A 22,418-nucleotide genomic window follows, 5' to 3' on the forward strand; every position below is an offset into this window, starting at 1 on the left:
CTGTTGTTTTTTAATAAGTCAGCTATGTCTTTAAAAAATATTTGCAGTTCCATCTCCCTGTATTGTCCACCATGTGAAACGGGAACATGTACAGTAGTGTTCAGAATAATAGTAGTGCTATGTGACTAAAAAGATTAATCCATTTCTTATTGTTACATGGGAAACAAGGTACCAGTAGATTCAGTAGATTCTCACAAATCCAACAAGACCAAGCATTCATGATATGCACACTCTTAAGGCTATGAAATTGGGCTATTAAAAAAAAGTAGAAAAGGGGGTGTTCACAATAATAGTAGCATCTGCTGTTGACGCTACAAACTCAAAACTATTTTGTTCAAACTGCTTTTTTAGCAGTCCTGTGAATCACTAAACTAGTATTTAGTTGTATAACCACAGTTTTTCATGATTTCTTCACATCTGCGAGGCATTAATTTTGTTGGTTTGGAACCAAGATTTTGCTCGTTTACTAGTGTGCTTGGGGTCATTGTCTTGTTGAAACACCCATTTCAAGGGCATGTCCTCTTCAGCATAAGGCAACATGACCTCTTCAAGTATTTTGACATATCCAAACTAATCCATGATACCTGGTATGCGATATATATAGGCCTAACACCATAGTAGGAGAAACATGCCCATATCATGATGCTTGCACCACCATGCTTCACTGTCTTCACTGTGAACTGTAGCTTGAATTCAGAGTTTGGGGGTTGTCTCACAAACTGTCTGCGGCCCTTGGACCCAAAAAGAACAATTTTACTCTCATCAGTCCACAAAATATTCCTCCATTTCTCTTTAGGCCAGTCGATGTGTTCTTTGGCAAATTGTAACCTCTTCTGCACATGTCTTTTATTTAACAGAGGGACTTTGCGGGGGATTCTTTCAAATAAATTAGCTTCACACAGGCATCTTCTAACTGTCACAGCACTTACAGGTAACTCCAGATTGTCTTTGATCATCCTGGAGCTGATCAATGGGTGAGCCTTTGCCATTCTGGTTATTCTTCTATCCATTTTGATGGTTGTTTTCCATTTTCTTCCATGCGTCTCTGTTTTTTTTTTTTTTTTTGTCCATTTTAAAGCATTGGAGATCATTGTAGATGAACAGCCTATAATTTTTTGCACCTGCGTATAAGTTTTCCCCTCTCCAGTCAACTTTTTAATCAAACTACGATGTTCTTCTGAACAGGTGCTGGCTTCATCCATAAATAGGGGACACCTGATTCACACCTGTTTGTTCCACAAAATTGACAAACTCACTGACTGAATGCCACACTACTGTTATTGTGAACACCCCCTTTTCTACTTTTTTTTACTAATAGCCCAATTTCATAGCCTTAAGAGTGTGCATATCATGAATGCTTGGTCTTGTTGGATATGTGAGAATCTACTGAATCTACTGGTACCTTGTTTCCCATGTAACAATAAGAAATATCCTAAAAACCGGGATTAATCTTTATAGTCACATAGCACTACTATTATTCTGAACACTACTGTAGCACCATCATCATCATAGTATGTTATTATAACGTGAGCATCCACCCTTAACTGGAATAAGCAGGTATAGAGAATGAATGAATGAATGTGAGCATCTGCATTTGTATACCAACAAATAGGGTGAGTTAGATGACCCGTGGAGAGGTGTGAAGGTCGCACTCCTTCCTCAGTATTAATTATTTACTGTAAACAGTCATTACGACGTCAAAACAGTAAAAAACACAAGTCTGCTGACACCATTCTGCCAACAGAGGAGGCCAATCAGGATCCTGGTTTTTACTCATTTATTTGATCTGTGATATCTGAACCATGAGCAGTTTCTGGGTGGATTCTTCCACCAAGTTTTTATTTATTTTAACTCACTTTGGGTTTATGTTTCACTGCACCTGCAAGTCCTGCACCTATGGAACCAGCACAGTCAGGGCTAAAAGTACAGACAGTTCAAAAATAGGGATGGGTATTGGTAAGATTTTATCGATATCGATACTATTATCAGTTCTGCTTATCGATCTGATTCCTTATCGATTCCCTTATCGATACCTCTTGTGAATTTTCTGTGTACTAAAAGTAGGCTTTAAGGGTTTTCCATGTCAGCAACATTTTATTGAGTCTTAAAGTAAATAAATATGAAATTGGTCACTGGATCCTTAAACTCTAGACATAAATAGAAATAAACAAAATCTGTAGTTTTTGTCAAAAGCATTTCCTTTCAGACATTATTGGCATGAATGTCTTTCCATACATCTGAGCTGAGCTCTTGCAGCTGGCTGTGCTGCATGTCAGGATGTAATTCATAAAGAATGCAGGACGTCTCATTTTGGGAGGGGGAAAAAAAAAACGTTTTAGTCAATTGTAGTTTATTGTCTGTATTACAGCGTTTGGAAAGATGTGACATTTAATTTAAATGCCAATTCCCTTTGAAGTTATAATTCAGAGCGGACTCGACTCATCAGACAGCAACGCAGCATTTGGAGCAACCGAAGGGAGGATGATTCTCGTTTCTTTCTTGCAGCAAGACAAGAATCCCAGTTAGTCACTTTAATCAGCACAAAAGTGACTCACAAGTGACATATTTTAGTGGCTTTGAGAGGGATTTAGGAGCGGAGTTGCCGCTTCTGAAGAGGAGTGAAGCAAAGATCCAACGAATCAGTGGTATGGAGCACTGCTTCATTGGTTTAAGGTTCAAAGCGGAGCCGCGCTGCAGAAGCGGTTGATTACAGAGCCGCTGCAGGGTCTGTAATCAACATAGAAAAATGATAATTTTCCCGATAAAACACCCTCAAAAACAATGGCCACTCTGAAGGACCGATAAGGGAATCGTTAAGCAAAAAGACTATTGATATCGGTGGATCGAATCATTTCTTAACGATACCCGAAAAGAAACGGTTCTCGATATCCAACCCTACTCATAAATGTCTTTTGTGACATTATAACATTGTTATAATGTCACAAATTCTAGAAGATCATTTATTTTTATTTTGTTTCAATCTGTATATAAATCATGGGAGGCGGGGGGGGGGGGGGCTCCATGGACTATTATTTTCTCTCTGTTGTGAAAGTGTAGTGACACGGACCCACAACAGGGGGCGCAAATGAACGGTCAATAGATGAGCCAAAAAGTAACAATTTAATGTTGTGAAATGTGCACAACGAAATACAGACAATCTCAGAATATAATTACAGTCAAATTACAAAGGTGACGTGTGGGCAGGCTCGAGGATAGAAGACGTCTGTCCTGAGAAGAGCCGGAACCACACGATTTCCGCCGCCACTGAACCTGGTGAATACTGGAGCCGCCAAGTCCCGAATTCCCAGGTGATCACCGTCCCCGACTGTCGGATCTGGTACTGCTGGCGAGAACAAAGACAGTCAAGTGTAGGTGTGTGCACACCCACTAACAACAACGGTGGGAATGCCACCTCCACCTCTCACTCAATATGTAGCAGAGTACCGCAGTGATCCCTCAGAGGAAAAGAGTGCCGTCCTGCACTCACTCAGCCTCCACAGGAAGAGGGACCGGTACTCCTGCAAACACTCACAATATACAGCTTATTAGTAACACAAATGGCTGAGGATATTACCTCCAAAGAAGTACGATATCTCGGCGATGAGGTGGAGATGACGTCTGGGTTTTATGGAGTGAGATGATGAAGAATGAGTGACAGCTGTCAGGAAATAATGAGTAACAGCTGTCACTCCCGGCTGTGTCCGTGGCGGCAGCGCCCTCTCGTGCCTGAAGCCCGCACTTCAGGCATGGCGCCCTCTGGTGGTGGGCCAGCAGTACCTCCTCTTCTGGCGGCCCACACAACAGGACCCCCCCCTCAACCAGGAGGCGCCCGACCAGGTTTATCGGGGTGTCGGCGGTAGAAATCGGCCAGGAGGGCCGGATCCAGGATGAAGCTCCTCTTCACCCAGGAGCGTTCTTCGGGTCCATACCCCTCCCAGTCCACCAGATATTGGAACCCCCGGCCCATTCGACGGACGTCCAGGAGCCGGCGCACTGTCCAAGCCGGCTCCCCGTCAATGATCCGGGCAGGAGGCGGCGCCGGACCGGGAGCACAGAGGGGTGAGGTGTGGTACAGTTTGAGTTTGGAGACGTGTAACACCGGGTGGATCCGCAGTGAAGCTGGGAGCTGGAGCTTCACTGCGGCAGGGCTGAGGACCTTGAGGATACGAAATGGGCCGATGAACCTGTCCATCAGTTTAGGTGACTGTACTTGTAGGGGGATGTCCTTCGTCGACAACCACACCTCCTGCCCGGGCTGGTATGCAGGGGCCGGGGACCGCCGGCGGTCTGCATGGGTCTTGGCCCTCGTCCGGGCTTTCAACAAGGCAGAACGGGCGGTGCGCCACACCCGACGGCACCTCCGAAGATGGGCCCGGACCGAGGGCACACCGACCTCTCCCTCCACCACGGGAAATAATGGGGGCTGGTACCCCAAACACACCTCAAATGGGGAGAGGCCGGTGGCAGAAGACACCTGGCTGTTATGCGCATACTCGATCCAAGCCAGATGGTTACTCCAGGCCGTCGGGTGCGCGGATGTTACACAGCGGAGGGTCTGTTCCAGCTCCTGGTTGGCTCGCTCTGCCTGTCCGTTCGTCTGTGGATGGTACCCGGACGAGAGGCTCACGGTGGCCCCCAGTTCCCTGCAGAAGCTCCTCCAGACGTGTGAGGAGAACTGGGGACCACGATCAGAGACGATGTCGGTGGGTATCCCATGCAGACGGACGACGTGGTGGACCAGGAGGTCTGCTGTCTCCTGGGCTGTTGGGAGCTTCGGGAGGGCCACGAAGTGGGCCGCCTTGGAGAATCGGTCCATTATCGTGAAGATGGTGGTGTTGCCCTGGGACGGCGGGAGGCCCGTGACGAAATCCAGGCCGATGTGGGACCAGGGGCGATGAGGCACAGGTAACGGCTGGAGAAGTCCTTGGGACCTTTTATGGTCTGCCTTGCCCCTGGCACAGGTGGTGCAGGCCTGGATATATTCCCGGACGCCCACCAGAAGCGCTGCCGGACAACTGCCACGGTCCTTTGCACCCCTGGATGACAGGAGAGCTTGGAACCGTGACAGAAGTCCAAGACTGCAGCTCTGGCCTCTGATGGGACGTACAAACGGTTCTTCGGACCTGTTCCTGGGTCCGGGCTCCGTGCCAGGGCCTCCCGGACGGTCTTCTCCACGTCCCAGGTGAGGGTGGCCACGATAGTGGACTCAGGCAGGATGGGCTCCGGTGGATCCGACAGTGCAGTTTTGACCTCCTCTTCGTGTACCCGGGACAAGGCATCCGACCTCTGGTTCTTGGTCCCGGGGCGATAGGTGATCCGGAAGTCAAAACGCCCGAAGAACAGTGACCAGCGGGCTTGCCTGGGGTTCAGCCGCTTGGCGGTCCTGATATACTCCAGGTTCCGATGGTCAGTGAAAACCGTGAATGGCACAGACGCTCCCTCCAACAGGTGTCTCCACTCCTCAAGAGCCTCTTTCACCGCAAGGAGTTCTCGATTGCCGACGTCATAGTTCCGTTCAGCCGGGGTCAACCTGCGTGAAAAGTAGGCACACGGGTGAAGTACCTTATCGGTCTCTCCGCTCTGGGACAGCACGGCTCCTATCCCTGAGTCAGAGGCGTCCACTTCAACCATGAACTGGCGGCTAGGGTCGTGCTGCACCAAAACTGGCGCAGTAGAGAACCGTCGTTTCAACTCCTTGAACGCGGCTTCGCACCGATCCGACCAGGTGAAGGGGACTTTTGGAGAGGTCAGGGCTGTCAGGGGGCTAACTACCTGACTGTAGCCCTTAATGAACCTCCTATAGAAATTAGCGAAGCCGAGGAACTGTTGCAGCTTCCTACGGCTTGTTGGTTGGGGCCAATCTCTCACCGCCGCAACCTTGGCCGGATCAGGGGCGACGGAGTTAGAGGAGATGATAAACCCCAGGAAGGACAAAGACGTGCGGTGAAACTCGCACTTCTCGCCCTTCACAAACAGTCGGTTCTCTAACAACCGTTGCAGGACCTGACATACATGCTGGACATGGGTCTCAGGATCCGGAGAAAAGATGAGAATATCGTCCAGATATACGAAGACGAATCGGTGCAGGAAGTCCCGCAAGACGTCGTTAACCAAGGCTTGGAACGTCGCGGGGGCGTTGGTGAGGCCGAACGGCATGACCAGGTACTCAAAGTGACCTAATGGGGTGTTAAATGCCGTCTTCCATTCGTCTCCCTTCCGTATCCGAACCAGGTGATACGCATTTCTAAGATCCAGCTTAGTAAAGATTTTGGCTCCATGCAGGGGGGTGAACACGGAATCTAACAATGGCAACGGGTATCGGTTGCGAACCGTAATCTCATTCAGCCCCCTGTAATCAATACATGGACGAAGTCTGCCATCTTTCTTGCCCACAAAAAAGAAACCTGCCCCCATCGGGGAGGTGGAGTTCCGGATCAGCCCGGCAGCTAATGAGTCCCGGATGTAGGTCTCCATTGATTCGCGCTCAGGTCGTGAGAGGTTGTACAGCCTGCTGGACGGGAACTCAGCGCCTGGAACCAAATCAATGGCACAATCGTACGGACGGTGCGGGGGAAGGTTGAGTGCCAGATCCTTACTGAAGACATCAGCAAGATCGTGGTACTCAACCGGCACTGCCGTCAGATTGGGAGGGACTTTGACCTCCTCCTTAGCCTGTGAACCGGGAGGAACCGAGGATCCTAAACACCCCCGATGGCAGGTTTCGCTCCACTGAACCACCACCCCAGACGGCCAATCAATCCGGGGATTGTGCTTCAACATCCATGGGATGCCCAAAATCACGCGGGAGGTAGAAGGAGTTACAAAAAACTCAATCTCCTCCCGGTGGTTTCCAGACACCACCAGAGTTACTGGTTGTGTCTTGTGTGTGAGTAAAGGGAGGAGGGTGCCATCTAGTGCCCACACCTGCAACGGTGAAGGAAGCGCCACCAGAGGGAGCCCTACCTCCCTTGCCCATCTGCTGTCTAGCAGATTCCCTTCTGACCCCGTGTCCACCAGTGCTCGGGCTTGAAGGGTTAAATCCCCGCTCAGGATTGTGACTGGGAGTCGTGTGGCAATTTGTGTGTGTCTCACTTGAATGTTTTGACCCCCCCTTAGCCCAGTCTCTAAGGGCGAGTGTTGTCGTTTTGGCCGTTTGGGGCAGTTTCTTTGTGTGTGCTCAGTTGAGCTGCAGAGAAAACACTCTCCACGGATCAGCCTCCCCATTTTGGCCCTGTGCGTTTCCCTAACAACGTCAGCAGGGGGAGCTGTTGCCCCACAAAGCGCTGCGGCTGTGGAGCGTGGGGAGGGCGGCCCCTTTTCGAACCCGGAAGGGAGAGGGGCGGCGCGTATCCGGTCACGTCCTTCGCCTCGCTCCCGACGTCGTTCCTCCAACCGATTGTCTAACCGTATAACGAGATCGATAAGCCCATCTAAATCCCACGGTTCCTCCTTAGCTACCAGCTGCTCCTTTAGAACCAACGACAGTCCGTTTATGAAGGCGGCGCGGAGCGCAACGTTATTCCAGCCGGACCTCGCAGCCGCGATGCGGAAGTTGACTGCATAAGCGGCTGCGCTCTCGCGTCCCTGTCTCATTGACAGCAGCACGGTTGAAGCGGTCTCTCCTCTGTTAGGGTGATCAAACACTGTTCTGAACTCCCCCACAAACCAAGTGTATGCTGATAACAACTGTGAGTTCTGTTCCCAGAGCGCCGTAGCCCAGGCGCGTGCTTTACCCCGAAGCAGAGCAATCACATAAGCTATTTTACTAGCATCTGACGCGTACATGACGGGACGTTGTGCGAAGACGAGCGAACACTGCATAAGAAAATCCGCGCACGTCTCCACACAACCTCCGTACGGCTCAGGAGGGCTTATGTATGCTTCAGGGGATGGTGGGAGGGGTTGTTGAACCACCACTGGAACGTTTATATCCTGCACAGGGTCGGCAGGAGGACCAGCTGCAGCAGCGCCCTGAACGCTCGCCGCCATCTGTGCGGAGAGAGCCTCCACCCTGCGGTTCAGGAGGATGTTTTGCTCAAGTCATTTGATCCAACCGAGCCGTAAAGGCGGTGAGAATGTGCTGCAGCTCACCAATCACGTCTCCTGCAGACACCTGCGCTCCCTGCTCTCCCATTGGTCGTTCAACAGCCGGGTGACGCCCCTCGGAGTCCGTGACGCTGGCCGAGATATCCTGTTGGGAGAGTGTAGTGACACGGACCCACAACAGGGGGCGCAAATGAACGGTCAATAGATGAGCCAAAATATAACAATTTAATGTTGTGAATGTGCACAACGAACTTACAGACAATCTCAGAATATCATAACAGTCAATACACAAAGGTGACGTGTGGGCAGGCTCGAGGATAGAAGACGTCTGTCCTAAGAAGAGCCGGAACCACACGATTTCCGCCGCCCCAGAACCTGGTGAATACTGGAGCCACCAAGTCCCGAATTCCCAGGTGATCACCGTCCCCGACTGTCGGATCTGGTACTGCTGGCGAGAACAAAGACAGTCAAGTGTGGGTGTGTGTACACCCAGTAACAACAACGGTGGGAATGCCACCTCCACCTCTCACTCAGAATGCTGAGGTATTTACAGTGATCCCTCAGAGGAAAAGAGTGCCGTCCTGCACTCACTCAGCCTCCACAAGAAGAGGGACCAGTACTCCTGCAAACACTCACAATATACAGCTTATTAGAAACACAAATGGCTGAGGATATTACCTCCAATGAAGTATGATATCTCGGCAACGAGGTGGAGATGACGTCTGGTCTTTATGGAGTGAGATGATGTTGAGTAGATGGGTGACAGCTGTCAAGAGGTAATGAGCGACAGCTGTCACCCCCGGCTGTGTCCATGGCGGCAGCGCCCTCTCATGCCTGAAGCCCGCACTTCAGGCAGGGCGCCCTCTGGTGGTGGGCCAGCAGTACCTCCTCTTCTGGCGGCCCACACAACAGACGTGCGGTGAAACTCGCACTTCTCGCCCTTCACAAACAGTCGGTTCTCTAACAACCGCTGCAGGACCTGACTTACATGCTGGACATGGGTCTCAGGATCCGGAGAAAAGATGAGAATATCGTCCAGATATACGAAGACGAATCGGTGCAGGAAGTCCCGCAAGACGTCGTTAACCAAGGCTTGGAACGTCGCGGGGGCGTTGGTGAGGCCGAACGGCATGACCAGGTACTCAAAGTGACCTAACGGGGTGTTAAATGCCGTCTTCCATTCGTCTTCCTTCCGGATCCGAACCAGGTGATACGCATTTCTAAGATCCAGCTTAGTAAAGATTTTGGCTCCATGCAGGGGGGTTAACACGGAATCCAACAATGGCAACAGGTATCGATTGCGAACCGTAATCTCATTCAGCCCCCTGTAATCAATGCATGGACAGAGTCCACCATCTTTCTTGCCCACAAAAAAGAAACCTGCCCCCATCGGGGAGGTGGAGTTCCGGATCAGCCCGGCAGCTAATGAGTCCCGGATGTAGGTCTCCATTGATTCGCGCTCAGGTCGTGAGAGGTTGTACAGCCTGTTGGACAGGAACTCAGCGCCTGGAACCAAATCAATGGCACAATCGTACGGACGGTGCGGGGGAAGGGTGAGTGCCAGATCCTTGCTGAAGACGTCAGCAAGATCGTGGTACTCAACCGGCACTGCCGTCAGATTGGGAGGGACTTTGACCTCCTCCTTAGCCTGTAAACCGGGAGGAACCGAGGATCCTAAACACACCCGATGGCAGGTTTCGCTCCACTGAACCACCACCCCAGACGGCCAATCAATCCGGGGATTGTGCTTCAACATCCATGGGAAGCCCAACATCACGCGGGAGGTAGAAGGAGTTACAAAAAACTCAATCTCCTCCCGATGGTTTCCAGACACCACCAGAGTTACTGGTTGTGTCTTGTGTGTGATTAAAGGGAGGAGGGTGCCATCTAGTGCCCGAACCTGCAATGGCGAAGGAAGCGCCATCAGAGGGAGCCCTACCTCCCTTGCCCATCTGCTGTCTAGCAAATTCCCTTCTGACCCCGTGTCCACCAGTGCTGGGGCTTGAAGGGTTAAATCCCCGCTCAGAATTGTAACTGGGAGTCGTGTGGCAATCTGTGTGTGTCTCACGTGAATGTTTTGACCCCCCCTTAGCCCAGTCTCTAAGGGCGGTTGTTGTTGTGGCCGTTTGGGGCAGTTTTTCTGTGTGTGCTCTTTTGAGCTGCAGAGAAAACACTCCCCGCGGATCAGCCTCCTCATTTTGGCCCTGTGCGTTTCCCTAACAACGTCAGCAGGGGGAGCTGTTGCCCCACAGAGCGCTGCGGCTGTGGAGCGTGGGGAGGGCGGCCCCTTTTCGAAACCGGAAGGGAGAGGGGCGGCGCGTATCTGGCCACGTCCTTCGCCTCGCTCCCGACGGTGTTCCTCCAACCGATTGTCTAACCGTATAACGAGATCGATAAGCCCATCTAAATCCCGCAGTTCCTCCTTAGCTACCAGATGCTCCTTCAGGACTAACGACAGTCCGTTTATGAAGGTGGCGCGGAGCGCAACATCATTCCAGCTGGACCTCGCAGCCGCGATGCGGAAGTCGACTGCATATTCGGCTGCACACCGGCGCCCCTGTTGCATTGACAGCAGCATTGTTGAAGCGGTCTCTCCTCTGTTAGGGTGATCAAACACTGTTCTGAACTCCCCCACAAACCCAGTGTATGCTGATAACAACCGTGAGTTCTGTTCCCAGAGCGCCGTATCCCAGGCGCGTGCCTTACCCCGAAGCAGAGCAATCACATAAGCTATTTTACTAGCATCTGACGCGTACATGACGGGACGTTGTGCGAAGACGAGCGAACACTGCATGAGAAAGTCCGCGCACGTCTCCACACAACCTCCGTACGGCTCAGGAGGGCTTATGTATGCTTCAGGGGATGGTGGGAGGGGTTGTTGAACCACCACTGGAATGTTCATATCCTGCACAGGGTCGGCAGGAGGAGGAGCTGCAGCAGTGCCCTGAGCGCTCGCCGCCATCTGCGCGGAGAGAGCCTCCACCCTGCTGTTCAGGAGGATGTTTTGCTCGGTCATTTGATCCAACCGAGTCGTAAAGGCGGTGAGAATGTGCTGCAGCTCACCAATCACGCCTCCTGCAGACGCCTGCGCTCCCTGCTCTCCCATTGGTCGTTCAACAGCCGGGTGACGCCCCTCGGAGTCCATGACGCTGGCCGAGATATCCTGTTGTGAAAGTGTAGTGACACGGACCCACAACAGGGGGCGCAAATGAACGGTCAATAGATGAGCCAAAAAGTAACAATTTAATGTTGTGAAATGTGCACAACGAAATACAGACAATCTCAGAATATAATTACAGTCAAATTACAAAGGTGACGTGTGGGCAGGCTCGAGGATAGAAGACGTCTGTCCTGAGAAGAGCCGGAACCACACGATTTCCGCCGCCACTGAACCTGGTGAATACTGGAGCTGCCAAGTCCCGAATTCCCAGGTGATCACCGTCCCCGACTGTCGGATCTGGTACTGCTGGCGAGAACAAAGACAGTCAAGTGTAGGTGTGTGCACACCCAGTAACAACAACGGTGGGAATGCCACCTCCACCTCTCACTCAATATGTAGCAGAGTACCGCAGTGATCCCTCAGAGGAAAAGAGTGCCGTCCTGCACTCACTCAGCCTCCACAGGAAGAGGGACCGGTACTCCTGCAAACACTCACAATATACAACTTATTAGTAACACAAATGGCTGAGGATATTACCTCCAAAGAAGTACGATATCTTGGCGATGAGGTGGAGATGACGTCTGGGTTTTATGGAGTGAGATGATGAAGAATGAGTGACAGCTATCAGGAAATAATGAGTAACAGCTGTCACTCCCGGCTGTGTCCGTGGCGGCAGCGCCCTCTCGTGCCTGAAGCCCGCACTTCAGGCAGGTCGCCCTCTGGTGGTGGGCCAGCAGTACCTCCTCTTCTGGCGGCCCACACAACACTCTCTCTCTCTCTGTGTCTCTCTCTCATTGAATTTTTGTCACATAAGATTTGGGTTCAGTGGAGTCATTCAGTGTTTCACAGTTGTGCTGAGGAGCATCCCCCCCCATGTAGAATAAACAAATTTTGATGAAATATTACCTTATTATCTTGAACTCTGTGCCAATTTTTGCATTCAAGAGCCATTGGAAATATGACACCCAAAGATCATTTCTATTTTTACAGTTTCTGGCTGAGATAAACTTTGTAATTTTGGCATTTAAAAAAAGAAACAAAGAACGGGCATTTAAAACCTACCAGTAGGTTGTGGGATTTAAAAGATTAAAGAAGCAGACAAATGGAAAACTTACTGTGACAGTGGAAGAAACTGAAGAGAAGATGAACTGAAAATCCTGAAGGCACATTTGGACTTTTTTTAAAAGAATTTTTCTGAAACAGTTTGTGATCATTGCTCCAGTCATTGAAAAAAAATGCTGGGGTCCTTTGAAAGGTGGTAATTCTTTGTATCCTTCTTGTTCGTTGTCGCAGTTCTTCATATTGTATATCAGCAAAAAATTTACCCAGAATGCATTGACATCTGGGATTTTTAGCATTCAGCCAAAGTTTTATGCAACACTTTTGCTTACCAGCGCCTGGCAACAGGTTTGTATTTCTAGGTGTGTTACCTTACGGTCACAATACCGTTATTCTCACGTGCATCAACTCAAAACGTCTTTCTTCACAGATTACAGCAGACGTTTCTGGAAAACCGTGTTTCCTGGAGAATAAGTTGTGTTTTGTTTTTTAAAGTTTGCAAGGTTGTTTGACTCCAGTGAGAGTTATATACAGAAAAAAATTACACTTTTATTATAATATAATTATATTGACTATTTATATCAGACTTTCCCAGGAATCAAAGCACTAAACAAAATAAACTCTTATAATAAATGAATAAATGCCAATAATAAAAACTACACAACAATGCACAAAAATCACACATTAAAGAGTTTATAATACAGAAAAAAGTGTAATGTATATTCTGTAAATTACGGTACGACAGTGCCACAACTGTAAAAAACACAACGAGCACCGTGTAGGAACATGTGTTACTCGCATTCTGACCATAGCGTGCGTTACAACACAATCAGACGACTGCAAAATGCTGCACAATAAGTCAATAATAATAATATTAATACTAGTGCACCCCCTACTTTAGTTTGTAGGTAACTTCAAGGGGTAATTGAGACATTTTGAGCCTGACCCAGAAAAATTAGGGTGTGGTTCTCCATCTTTTGCATTCTGAGTTCTCGATTGTGTGAAGTTTTGACTCACTGGGTGTAATTTTGAGAAATGTTGGTTTCTCAGAATACATAAGATGATCCACATCCTACATTTTCTGGGTCAGGCTCAAAACGTCTCAATCTTCTGCATACGCGCTTGTTTGTACAGCCTGACAAAAGTGCATCAAAAACTCCTTTTCTGCTGGTTTTGCTGTGGCTTCTACGGATCGAGATGACCTGATGCCGAACTCCTCAGAGATCTGGCATTTTCTACAAATAACTAAGCAAAATGATGGTCTGCTGCACAAAAATAAAAAAGAGGAGTGTTAACTTGCTCCAGGCAGGTGGGCCAGTGGCAGTAGCTGTTTTTTTTTTTCTTCTTTGTCTTCTTTTGAGACCATCACAAGTTAGTTTTATAGCTGCTTCATTGAACCACTGAAATATGATGTTTGATGGCCTCAAGTCCAAAAAGCTTCTGGGGGGGGATTTAAAGTCAACACTTTAATTTATTAAATTTGTGCTCTACAGCATAGGACGACACGCAGGTGTCACACTGGCATCCACGGCTTCAGAATGTTTAAAGCCGACATTTATGTCATGAGATTTTAGGTTGACTAATTGATGATGATGAGATTAATTATTAATTGATTGATAAAACTACAGAGGACAGTAATTCTTTACAATCTCTGTCCACAAACATTGAAAAAAATAACAATTTGGCTGTTGGAAATGGTGTCATTATGTAGTTTATCCAGCAGAAGGAAGTTTGCAATGCTATCATGCATGGCTGGGACCCCACCACCCTTTGTTCACATGAGCGGCAAGAGATGGAGGCAGAGCAACCAGCAGTCACTCATTTTCAGTCAGAGTGGGTGTTTTACAGCAGCAAGAGACAAATGGTCACTATGCCGCTAGGTAGAGTGGAAATAGAAAAGAAGTCTATTTTATTCAAACGTTGAGCAATGCGACACGACGACTGCCAATCCAAGTGAAGACAGTGTGACTTTGTTGGTTGCATTTGTACACTCAACAAAAATATAAACGCAACACTTTTGGTTTTGCTCCCATTTTGTATGAGATTAACTCAAAGATCTAAATCTTTTTCCACATACACATTATATGCACGGCCCCATGTTGCAAGGATCTGTACACAATTCTTGGAAGCTGAAAATGTCCCAGTTCTTACATGGCCGGCATACTCACTGGACACGTCACCCATTGAGCATGTTTGGGATGCTCTGGACCGGCGTATATGACAGCGTGTACCAGTTCCTGCCAATATCCAGCAACTTCGCACAGCCATTGAAGAGGAGTGGACCAACATTCCACAGGCCACAATTGACAACCTGATCAACTCTATGCGAAGGAGATGTGTTGCACTGCATGAGGCAAATGGTGGCCACACCAGATACTGACTGGTTTCCCCCCCCAATAAAACAAAACTGCACCTTTCAGAGTGGCCTTTTATTGTGGGCAGTCTAAGGCACACCTGTGCACTAATCATGGTGTCTAATCAGCATCTTGATATGGCACACCTGTGAGGTGGGATGGATTATCTCAGCAAAGGAGAAGTGCTCACTGTCACAGATTTAGACTGGTTTGTGAACAATATTTGAGGGAAATGGTGATATTGTGTATGTGGAAAAAGTTTTAGATCTTTGAGTTCATCTCATACAAAATGGGAGCAAAACCAAAAGTGTTGCGTTTATATTTTTGTTGAGTGTATATCTAAGAAAGGCTGAGCCCCACTGGGGAGTGAGGGGAAAAATTAATATTATAACTTTTAAATATAGTTTTTAATGCCTTTTTGCTTTAGTTCATTCAAAGGAGATTTTTTTTTAAATTAATTACTGTTAATTGTCCTGTAAGTGTGCCAGTAAGACTTTATTAAATGTGCATTTCTAGTTTTGACAAGTCCAAAACAGAAAAAAAACCTGCTTTCTTCCAGGAGACCTCACATTGGGAACCAGGGCCTCAAACTGACCTTTTAAAGTAAGAAAATGTAATTTTCCCCACTATGATGGTTTTAGTCTTGAATCTGACCTAATCCTTGGAATGTTAACCAAAATTTGAGTCATTTTTAATATTCCAGGCTGGAGCACTTGGCAAAATTCTGTTGTATCTGCATTCATGGTAAATGTCCACCAGATGGAGATATTGCTCCATTTCAAGAACATTGACACACAATGACAACCATCCTGTTGCTTATAGCAGTAGATGAAGTGGCTGTATGTATTTCAGGTCACTTTAATCTATTTGTATTTGTGTATTCCAGATATCTGGTCTCTGGGGGTGATCCTGTACATGCTGGTGTGCGGAGTCCCTCCCTTCCAGGAAACAAACGACAGCGAGACTCTGGTCATGATTCTGGACTGCCGCTATTCCATCCCCAAGCACGTTTCAAATGAGTGCAAAGAGTGAGTGAACGATTCAGAGAGTGTACATGTCTGTGTGTACATGTCTTTTACCAGCCAGGTGGGGGAGCTGTTTGACCAAAATGTAAAGAGCTCAAAAATCAATTTGTTGCAGGTATATGGAGCAGATCAAGCTAGACAGGAAGCCAGCATGCAAACAGCATAGTGAATCCAGTCAATTTTCAAAATAAAACATCCAGCATGCCTATGGATCGTATCTCAGCTCATTAAGAACAACAACAGCCACAAGTAAAACATACGAAAAAGAAACCGTGTAATTACCTTAAAAACCTCATCATGGTACAAGCACAAAGTTCATGGAAAAAAAAAAATCTCCAAACCAAAAACTAAACAAATTCTCCACTGTGTCAAGCATGTGACTTCATCGAGCCATGTCGGTGGAATCAAGAGGAACTCTACACCTGAATGTTTCTCGTCATAGTTCCATCTTCTGTGCACCAAGTGTCATCGTCATCATGTTCTTATTTACAATGCTACTGTGCGTGGAAGGACAGAGGGGTCAAAGGGGATCAAGGATCACAAACAGTCGGCTTTATTTGTTTTTCTGTCATTAACTAACCAAAATTGGATTAATGAGGATCTTAAAAGAGGACGAACTTGCCTTTCTCTCCAATAGTTCCCTCTCATTCTCAAAATAAATGACGTGTCAAGAAACATACTGTGGATACTTTCCTTTATACTGAGATTTTACTGCATAGTGTCTTTTGTGCTGTAAAGTGAACATATTCTCAGTCTTCTAGCCACTCAAGAGTCCCACCAAGAGTGGACGTATTTGATTTTGTTTTTCCACATAAAATAATTTACAATTCCCTTAATATTTCTACTCCCTGCACAGGGAACAGTTGGGGCTACATTTAAATACAGTATCACGTACAAAACCAAACCTAAAACTGTATTCTTTTGAACCACACCAGGTTTATTAAATCAAGGTGTAATTTCCCTTTACGTATGAACTACTTTTACTCACTTCTACACTACACTTTTTCACAACTGTAAGTTGTGTTTCTCAGGAGAAATTACGTCCATCCACCAAACTTGTGTATCATAAAACTGAAGAACTGTAAAACTCTCAAAGTCAACATTTTTATACATTAATACTGGGAGGTCAAAGCGCTGTGTGCCAAAAAATCATACATTTCTGACATTTATAAATGCCTCTTTTTTCTTTTCTTTTTCTTTTTTTTTTTATTTTGGGCTTCAAGTAGGAAAGCCCAAATTCTCAAGCCGAGAAATACCGGCTTTCAGTGATGCCGGTATTTGGTTAGACTCTTTCTCTCAGATTGTTCTGTCTGAGTTATTTTCATTAGTTACTTCATCCAAACCATCAACATGTCTATTAGACCCCATTCGTACCAGGCTGCTCAAGGAAGCCCTACCATTATTTAATGCTTCGATCTTAAATATGATCAATCTATCTTTATTAGTTGGCTATGTACCACAGGCTTTTAAGGTGGCAGTAATTAAACCATTACTTAAAAAGCCATCACTTGACCCAGCTATCTTAGCTAATTATAGGCCAATCTCCAACCTTCCTTTTCTCTTAAAAATTCTTGAAAGGGTAGTTGTAAAACAGCTAACTGATCATCTGCAGAGGAATGGTCTATTTGAAGAGTTTCAGTCAGGTTTTAGAATTCATCATAGTACAGAAACAGCATTAGTGAAGGTTACAAATGATCTTCTTATGGCCTCCGACAGTGGACTCATCTCTGTGCTTGTTCTGTTAGACCTCAGTGCTGCTTTTGATACTGTTGACCATAAACTTTTATTACAGAGATTAGACCATGCCATAGGTATTAAAGGCACTGCACTGCAGTGGTTTGAATCATATTTATCTAATAGATTACAATTTGTTCATGTAAATGGGGAATCTTCTTCACAGACTAAGGTTAATTATGGAGTTCCACAAGGTTCTGTGCTAGGACCAATTTTATTCACTTTATACATGCTTCCCTTAGGCAGTATTATTAGACGGCATTGCTTACATTTTCATTGTTACGCAGATGATACCCAGCTTTATCTATCCATGAAGCCAGAGGACACACACCAATTAGCTAAACTGCAGGATTGTCTTACAGACATAAAGACATGGATGACCTCTAATTTCCTGCTTTTAAACTCAGATAAAACTGAAGTTATTGTACTTGGCCCCACAAATCTTAGAAACATGGTGTCTAACCAGATCCTTACTCTGGATTACCCTGACCTCTAGTAATACTGTGAGAAATCTTGGAGTCATTTTTGATCAGGATATGTCATTCAAAGCGCATATTAAACAAATATGTCGGACTGCTTTTTTGCATTTACGCAATATCTCTAAAATTAGAAAGGTCTTGTCTCAGAGTGATGCTGAAAAACTAATTCATGCATTTATTTCCTCTAGGCTGGACTATGGTAATTCATTATTATCAGGTTGTCCTAAAAGTTCCCTGAAAAGCCTTCAGTTAATTCAAAATGCTGCAGCTAGAGTACTAACGGGGACTAGAAGGAGAGAGCATATCTCACCCATATTGGCCTCTCTTCATTGGCTTCCTGTTAATTCTAGAATAGAATTTAAAATTCTTCTTCTTACTTATAAGGTTTTGAATAATCAGGTCCCATCTTATCTTAGGGACCTCATAGTACCATATCACTCCAATAGAGTGCTTCGCTCTCAGACTGCAGGCTTACTTGTAGTTCCTAGGGTTTGTAAGAGTAGAATGGGAGGCAGAGCCTTCAGCTTTCAGGCTCCTCTCCTGTGGAACCAGCTCCCAATTCAGATCAGGGAGACAGACACCCTCTCTACTTTTAAGATTAGGCTTAAAACTTTCCTTTTTGCTAAAGCTTATAGTTAGGGCTGGATCGGGTGACCCTGAACCATCCCTTAGTTATGCTGCTATAGACTTAGACTGCTGGGGGGTTCCCATGATGCACTGAGTGTTTCTTTCTCTTTTTGCTCTGTATGCACCACTCTGCATTTAATCATTAGTGATTGATCTCTGCTCCCCTCCACAGCATGTCTTTTATCTTGGTTCTCTCCCTCAGCCCCAACCAGTCCCAGCAGAAGACTGCCCCTCCCTGAGCCTGGTTCTGCTGGAGGTTTCTTCCTGTTAAAAGGGAGTTTTTCCTTCCCACTGTCGCCAAGTGCTTGCTCACAGGGGGTCGTTTTGACCGTTGGGGTTTTTACGTAATTATGGTATGGCCTTGCCTTACAATATAAAGCGCCTTGGGGCAACTGTTTGTTGTGATTTGGCGCTATATAAATAAAACTGATTGAATTGATTGATTGAAATATAACAGAAGCCCTAAAATGCTCACATCGCCCACTAGATGGCGGCAAAAACTGCTCAAATGTCTGCAAGGTCTCGATTATTCATCATTATTCATGTGAGAAGTTAACTTTTAGTGAAAATAAGACCAGCTGTGTGACATTATGAGCAGCTTACTAGTTTCTTGTTCTTGAATAAATGTGTGGAGTCACTTTGTCTTGCGGAGCTCATGAGCGTAAATAAATTTTGTTTTTATTATTTTAATGTCCCAGTTCTGGTTCTACTCAAACACTCAACAGTTTGTTGGTATCAAACCGCAGCTGTTGGCTGCAGTGTTTTGGCTCTTGGCATGTTGACTTCAAAAATATCTGTTTTCTTATTGGCCGTCACAAAGTTATATTTGTTGATGTCAATTGGTGCAAGTTAAAGTAACAAAACAGTCAGACAGTAAATTACCGTCTGACACCTAAATTACTTTTTATTATTATTATTATTATAACTTGCTGATGAATTAATCATTGGACTTTCTGGTTTCTCTATAATCATTGCATTTAGAGTCATGCTGTAAAAATACAGGTGCAGATAAAAGTTTATATTTTTATACTCCAGATGGTGAATTCTAAAAATAATGAATCGTCAGGGGGAAAATTCTGAATTGTTTTTCTGCTGGACAAATTTCAACATAAAAAAGAACAGTGCACACGCTTTGATAAAGTTATTTTAAGTTCCAGTCGCGGTTAGAAACCATGAAGGCCTTGAATTTGAAATGAACCAAGGGCCCTTTCTCCCTCAGCCCCAACCAGTCCCAGCAGAAGACTGCCCCTCCCTGAGCCTGGTTCTGCTGGAGGTTTCTTCCTGTTAAAAGGGAGTTTTTCCTTCCCACTGTAGCCAAGTGCTTGCTCACAGGGGGTCGTTTTGACCGTTGGGGTTTTACATAATTATTGTATGGCCTTGCCTTACAATATAAAGCACCTTGGGGCAACTGTTTGTTGTGATTTGGCGCTATATAAAAAAAATTGATTGATTGATTGATTGAATTAAATCATTCTTGTTAGGATATCTGTTGTGAAAGTGTTGGAACACGGACCCACAACAGGGGGCGCAATGAACGGACAATGGAGAAAGTAAATAACAAGATTTACTAACGAACAAGCAAGAGTAATACAACAAACACAATTTAGGGTCGAATCCGCTGGTGTCGTGTGGGCAGGCTCGAAGGTAGGAGACGTCCGTCTCAGTCGAACCGGAACCACCCAGATCTCCTCTGCCACCGAACCCTGGAAATACTGGAACCGCCAAGTCCCGACTTCCCAGGTGGCCACTGCCTCCGCTCGTCGGATCCGGTACTGCTGGCAGGAGAGAGCAACAACACACAGGAGTGGATGAACGCACCCAGTTACAGAGAGGGGAGAAGCCGTCTCCACCTCTTGACAAAGTTCAGCAGGAAGGTGAGTACTTATCCAAGGAATAAGGTTCTTAGTAGTCACCAGTCCTGAAAAACAGTTTTGACAGTCTTAAGTAATGATGCAAAGTATACCTGCAGAGAATACTACCTTGGTCTTAGGTGATATCTCGGCACTGAGGTGGAGACGCCGTCCTCCTGATATACCTCGGTGCTGAGTGGAAACAGCTGTGTTTGGTGATGGGTGACAGCTGTCACCCAGATTACTCCCATGATGCGGCAGCGCCCTCTGGTGCCTGGAGCCCGCACTCCAGGCAGGGCGCCCTCTGGTGGTGGTGGGCCAGCAGTACCTCCTCTTCAGCGGCCCACACAACAGGACCCCCCCCTCAACGGGCGCCTCCTGGCGCACGGCCGGGCTTGTTCGGATGGCGACGGTAGAAGTCGGCCAGGAGGGCCGGGTCCAGGATGAAGCCCTTCTTCACCCAGGAGCGCTCCTCGGGGCCGTACCCCTCCCAGTCCACCAGATACTGAAAACCCCGGCCCATCCGACGGACGTCAAGGAGCCGGCGGACAGTCCAAGCCGGTGCTCCGTCGATGATCCGGGCAGGAGGCGGTGCCGGACCCGGGGTGCAGAGGGGTGAGGTGCGAAGAGGCTTGATCCGGGAAACATGGAAAACTGGATGGATCCGCAGTGAGGCCGGGAGCTGGAGCCTCACTGCGGCGGGGTTGATGACTTTGAGGATTTTATATGGTCCGATGTATCGTTCTTGCAGTTTAGGAGAGGTAACCTGTAGGGGAATGTCCTTGGTGGATAACCAGACCTCCTGCCCAGGACGATACTTGGGAGCCGGGGCCCGTCGCCGGTCTGCATGTTTCTTCGCCCTCGTCTGGGCCTGCAACAAAGCAGAGCGGGCGGCCCGCCACACCCGACGGCACTTCCGTAGGTGGGCCTGGACCGAGGGCACACCGACCTCTCCCTCAACCACCGGAAACAAGGGGGGCTGATACCCCAAGCACGCCTCAAACGGGGAGAGGCCGGTGGCTGATGACACTTGGCTGTTGTGGGCGTACTCGATCCAGGCCAGATGGGTACTCCAGGCCGTCGGGTGCGCGGCTGTCACACAGCGAAGTGTCTGCTCCAGTTCTTGATTCGCCCGCTCTGCCTGCCCGTTGGTCTGGGGGTGGTACCCAGACGAGAGGCTGACCGTGGCCCCCAGTTCCCGGCAGAAACTCCTCCAGACATGTGAGGTGAACTGGGGACCACGATCGGAGACGATGTCTGATGGTATGCCATGCAGACGGACGACGTGGTGGACCAGGAGGTCCGCTGTCTCCTGGGCCGTAGGGAGCTTCGGGAGAGCCACGAAGTGGGCCGCCTTGGAGAAACGGTCCACTATCGTGAAGATGACAGTGTTTCCCTGGGACGGCGGGAGACCCGTGACGAAATCCAGGCCGATGTGGGACCAGGGGCGATGAGGCACGGGCAATGGCTGTAGTTGCCCTGAGGTTTTTCTATGATCTGCCTTGCCCCTGGCACAGGTGGTACAGGCCTGGATGTAGTCCCGGACGTCGGTCTCCAGGGATGCCCACCAGAAGCGTTGCCGGACGACTGCCACGGTCCTTCGCACCCCTGGGTGACAGGAGAGCTTAGAACCGTGACAGAAGTCCAGGACTGCAGCCCTAGCTTCTGGTGGGACGTATAGTCTGTTTTTTGGTCCGTTTCCGGGGTCCGGGACACGGGTCAGGGCCTCCCGGACGGTCTTCTCCACGTCCCAGGTGAGGGCGGCCACGATAGCGGACTCCGGGATGATGGGATCCGGGGGATCCGACGGTTCCGTTTTGACCTCATCTTCGTGCACCCGGGACAATGCATCCGATCTCTGATTCTTGGTCCCGGGGCGGTAGGTGATCCGGAAGTCAAAACGGCCAAAGAACAGTGACCAGCGGGCTTGCCTGGGGTTCAGACGCTTGGCGGTTCTGATGTACTCCAGGTTCCGATGGTCAGTGAAAACCGTGAATGGCACGGCTGTTCCCTCCAACAGATGTCTCCACTCTTCGAGGGCCTCTTTCACAGCAAGGAGTTCCCGATTGCCGACGTCATAATTC

The 22,418-nt window shown here is 47.8% G+C and overlaps 1 protein-coding gene across 2 annotated transcripts in view; it reads left to right on the plus strand.

Annotated features, from left to right (window-relative positions):
* snrkb (SNF related kinase b) overlaps nt 1–22,418 on the plus strand; it is a 42,189-nt gene that overhangs the window by 14,557 nt on the left and 5,214 nt on the right. For both annotated transcript variants that reach the window (XM_034177227.1, XM_034177226.1), the window contains exon 4: nt 15,506–15,647. In XM_034177227.1, the coding sequence (XP_034033118.1) occupies nt 15,506–15,647 (142 nt within the window). The remainder of the gene's footprint in view (nt 1–15,505; nt 15,648–22,418) is intronic.

This window comes from Thalassophryne amazonica, chromosome 8, assembly GCF_902500255.1.
Source record: "Thalassophryne amazonica chromosome 8, fThaAma1.1, whole genome shotgun sequence".
Taxonomy (NCBI): Eukaryota; Metazoa; Chordata; class Actinopteri; order Batrachoidiformes; family Batrachoididae; genus Thalassophryne; species Thalassophryne amazonica.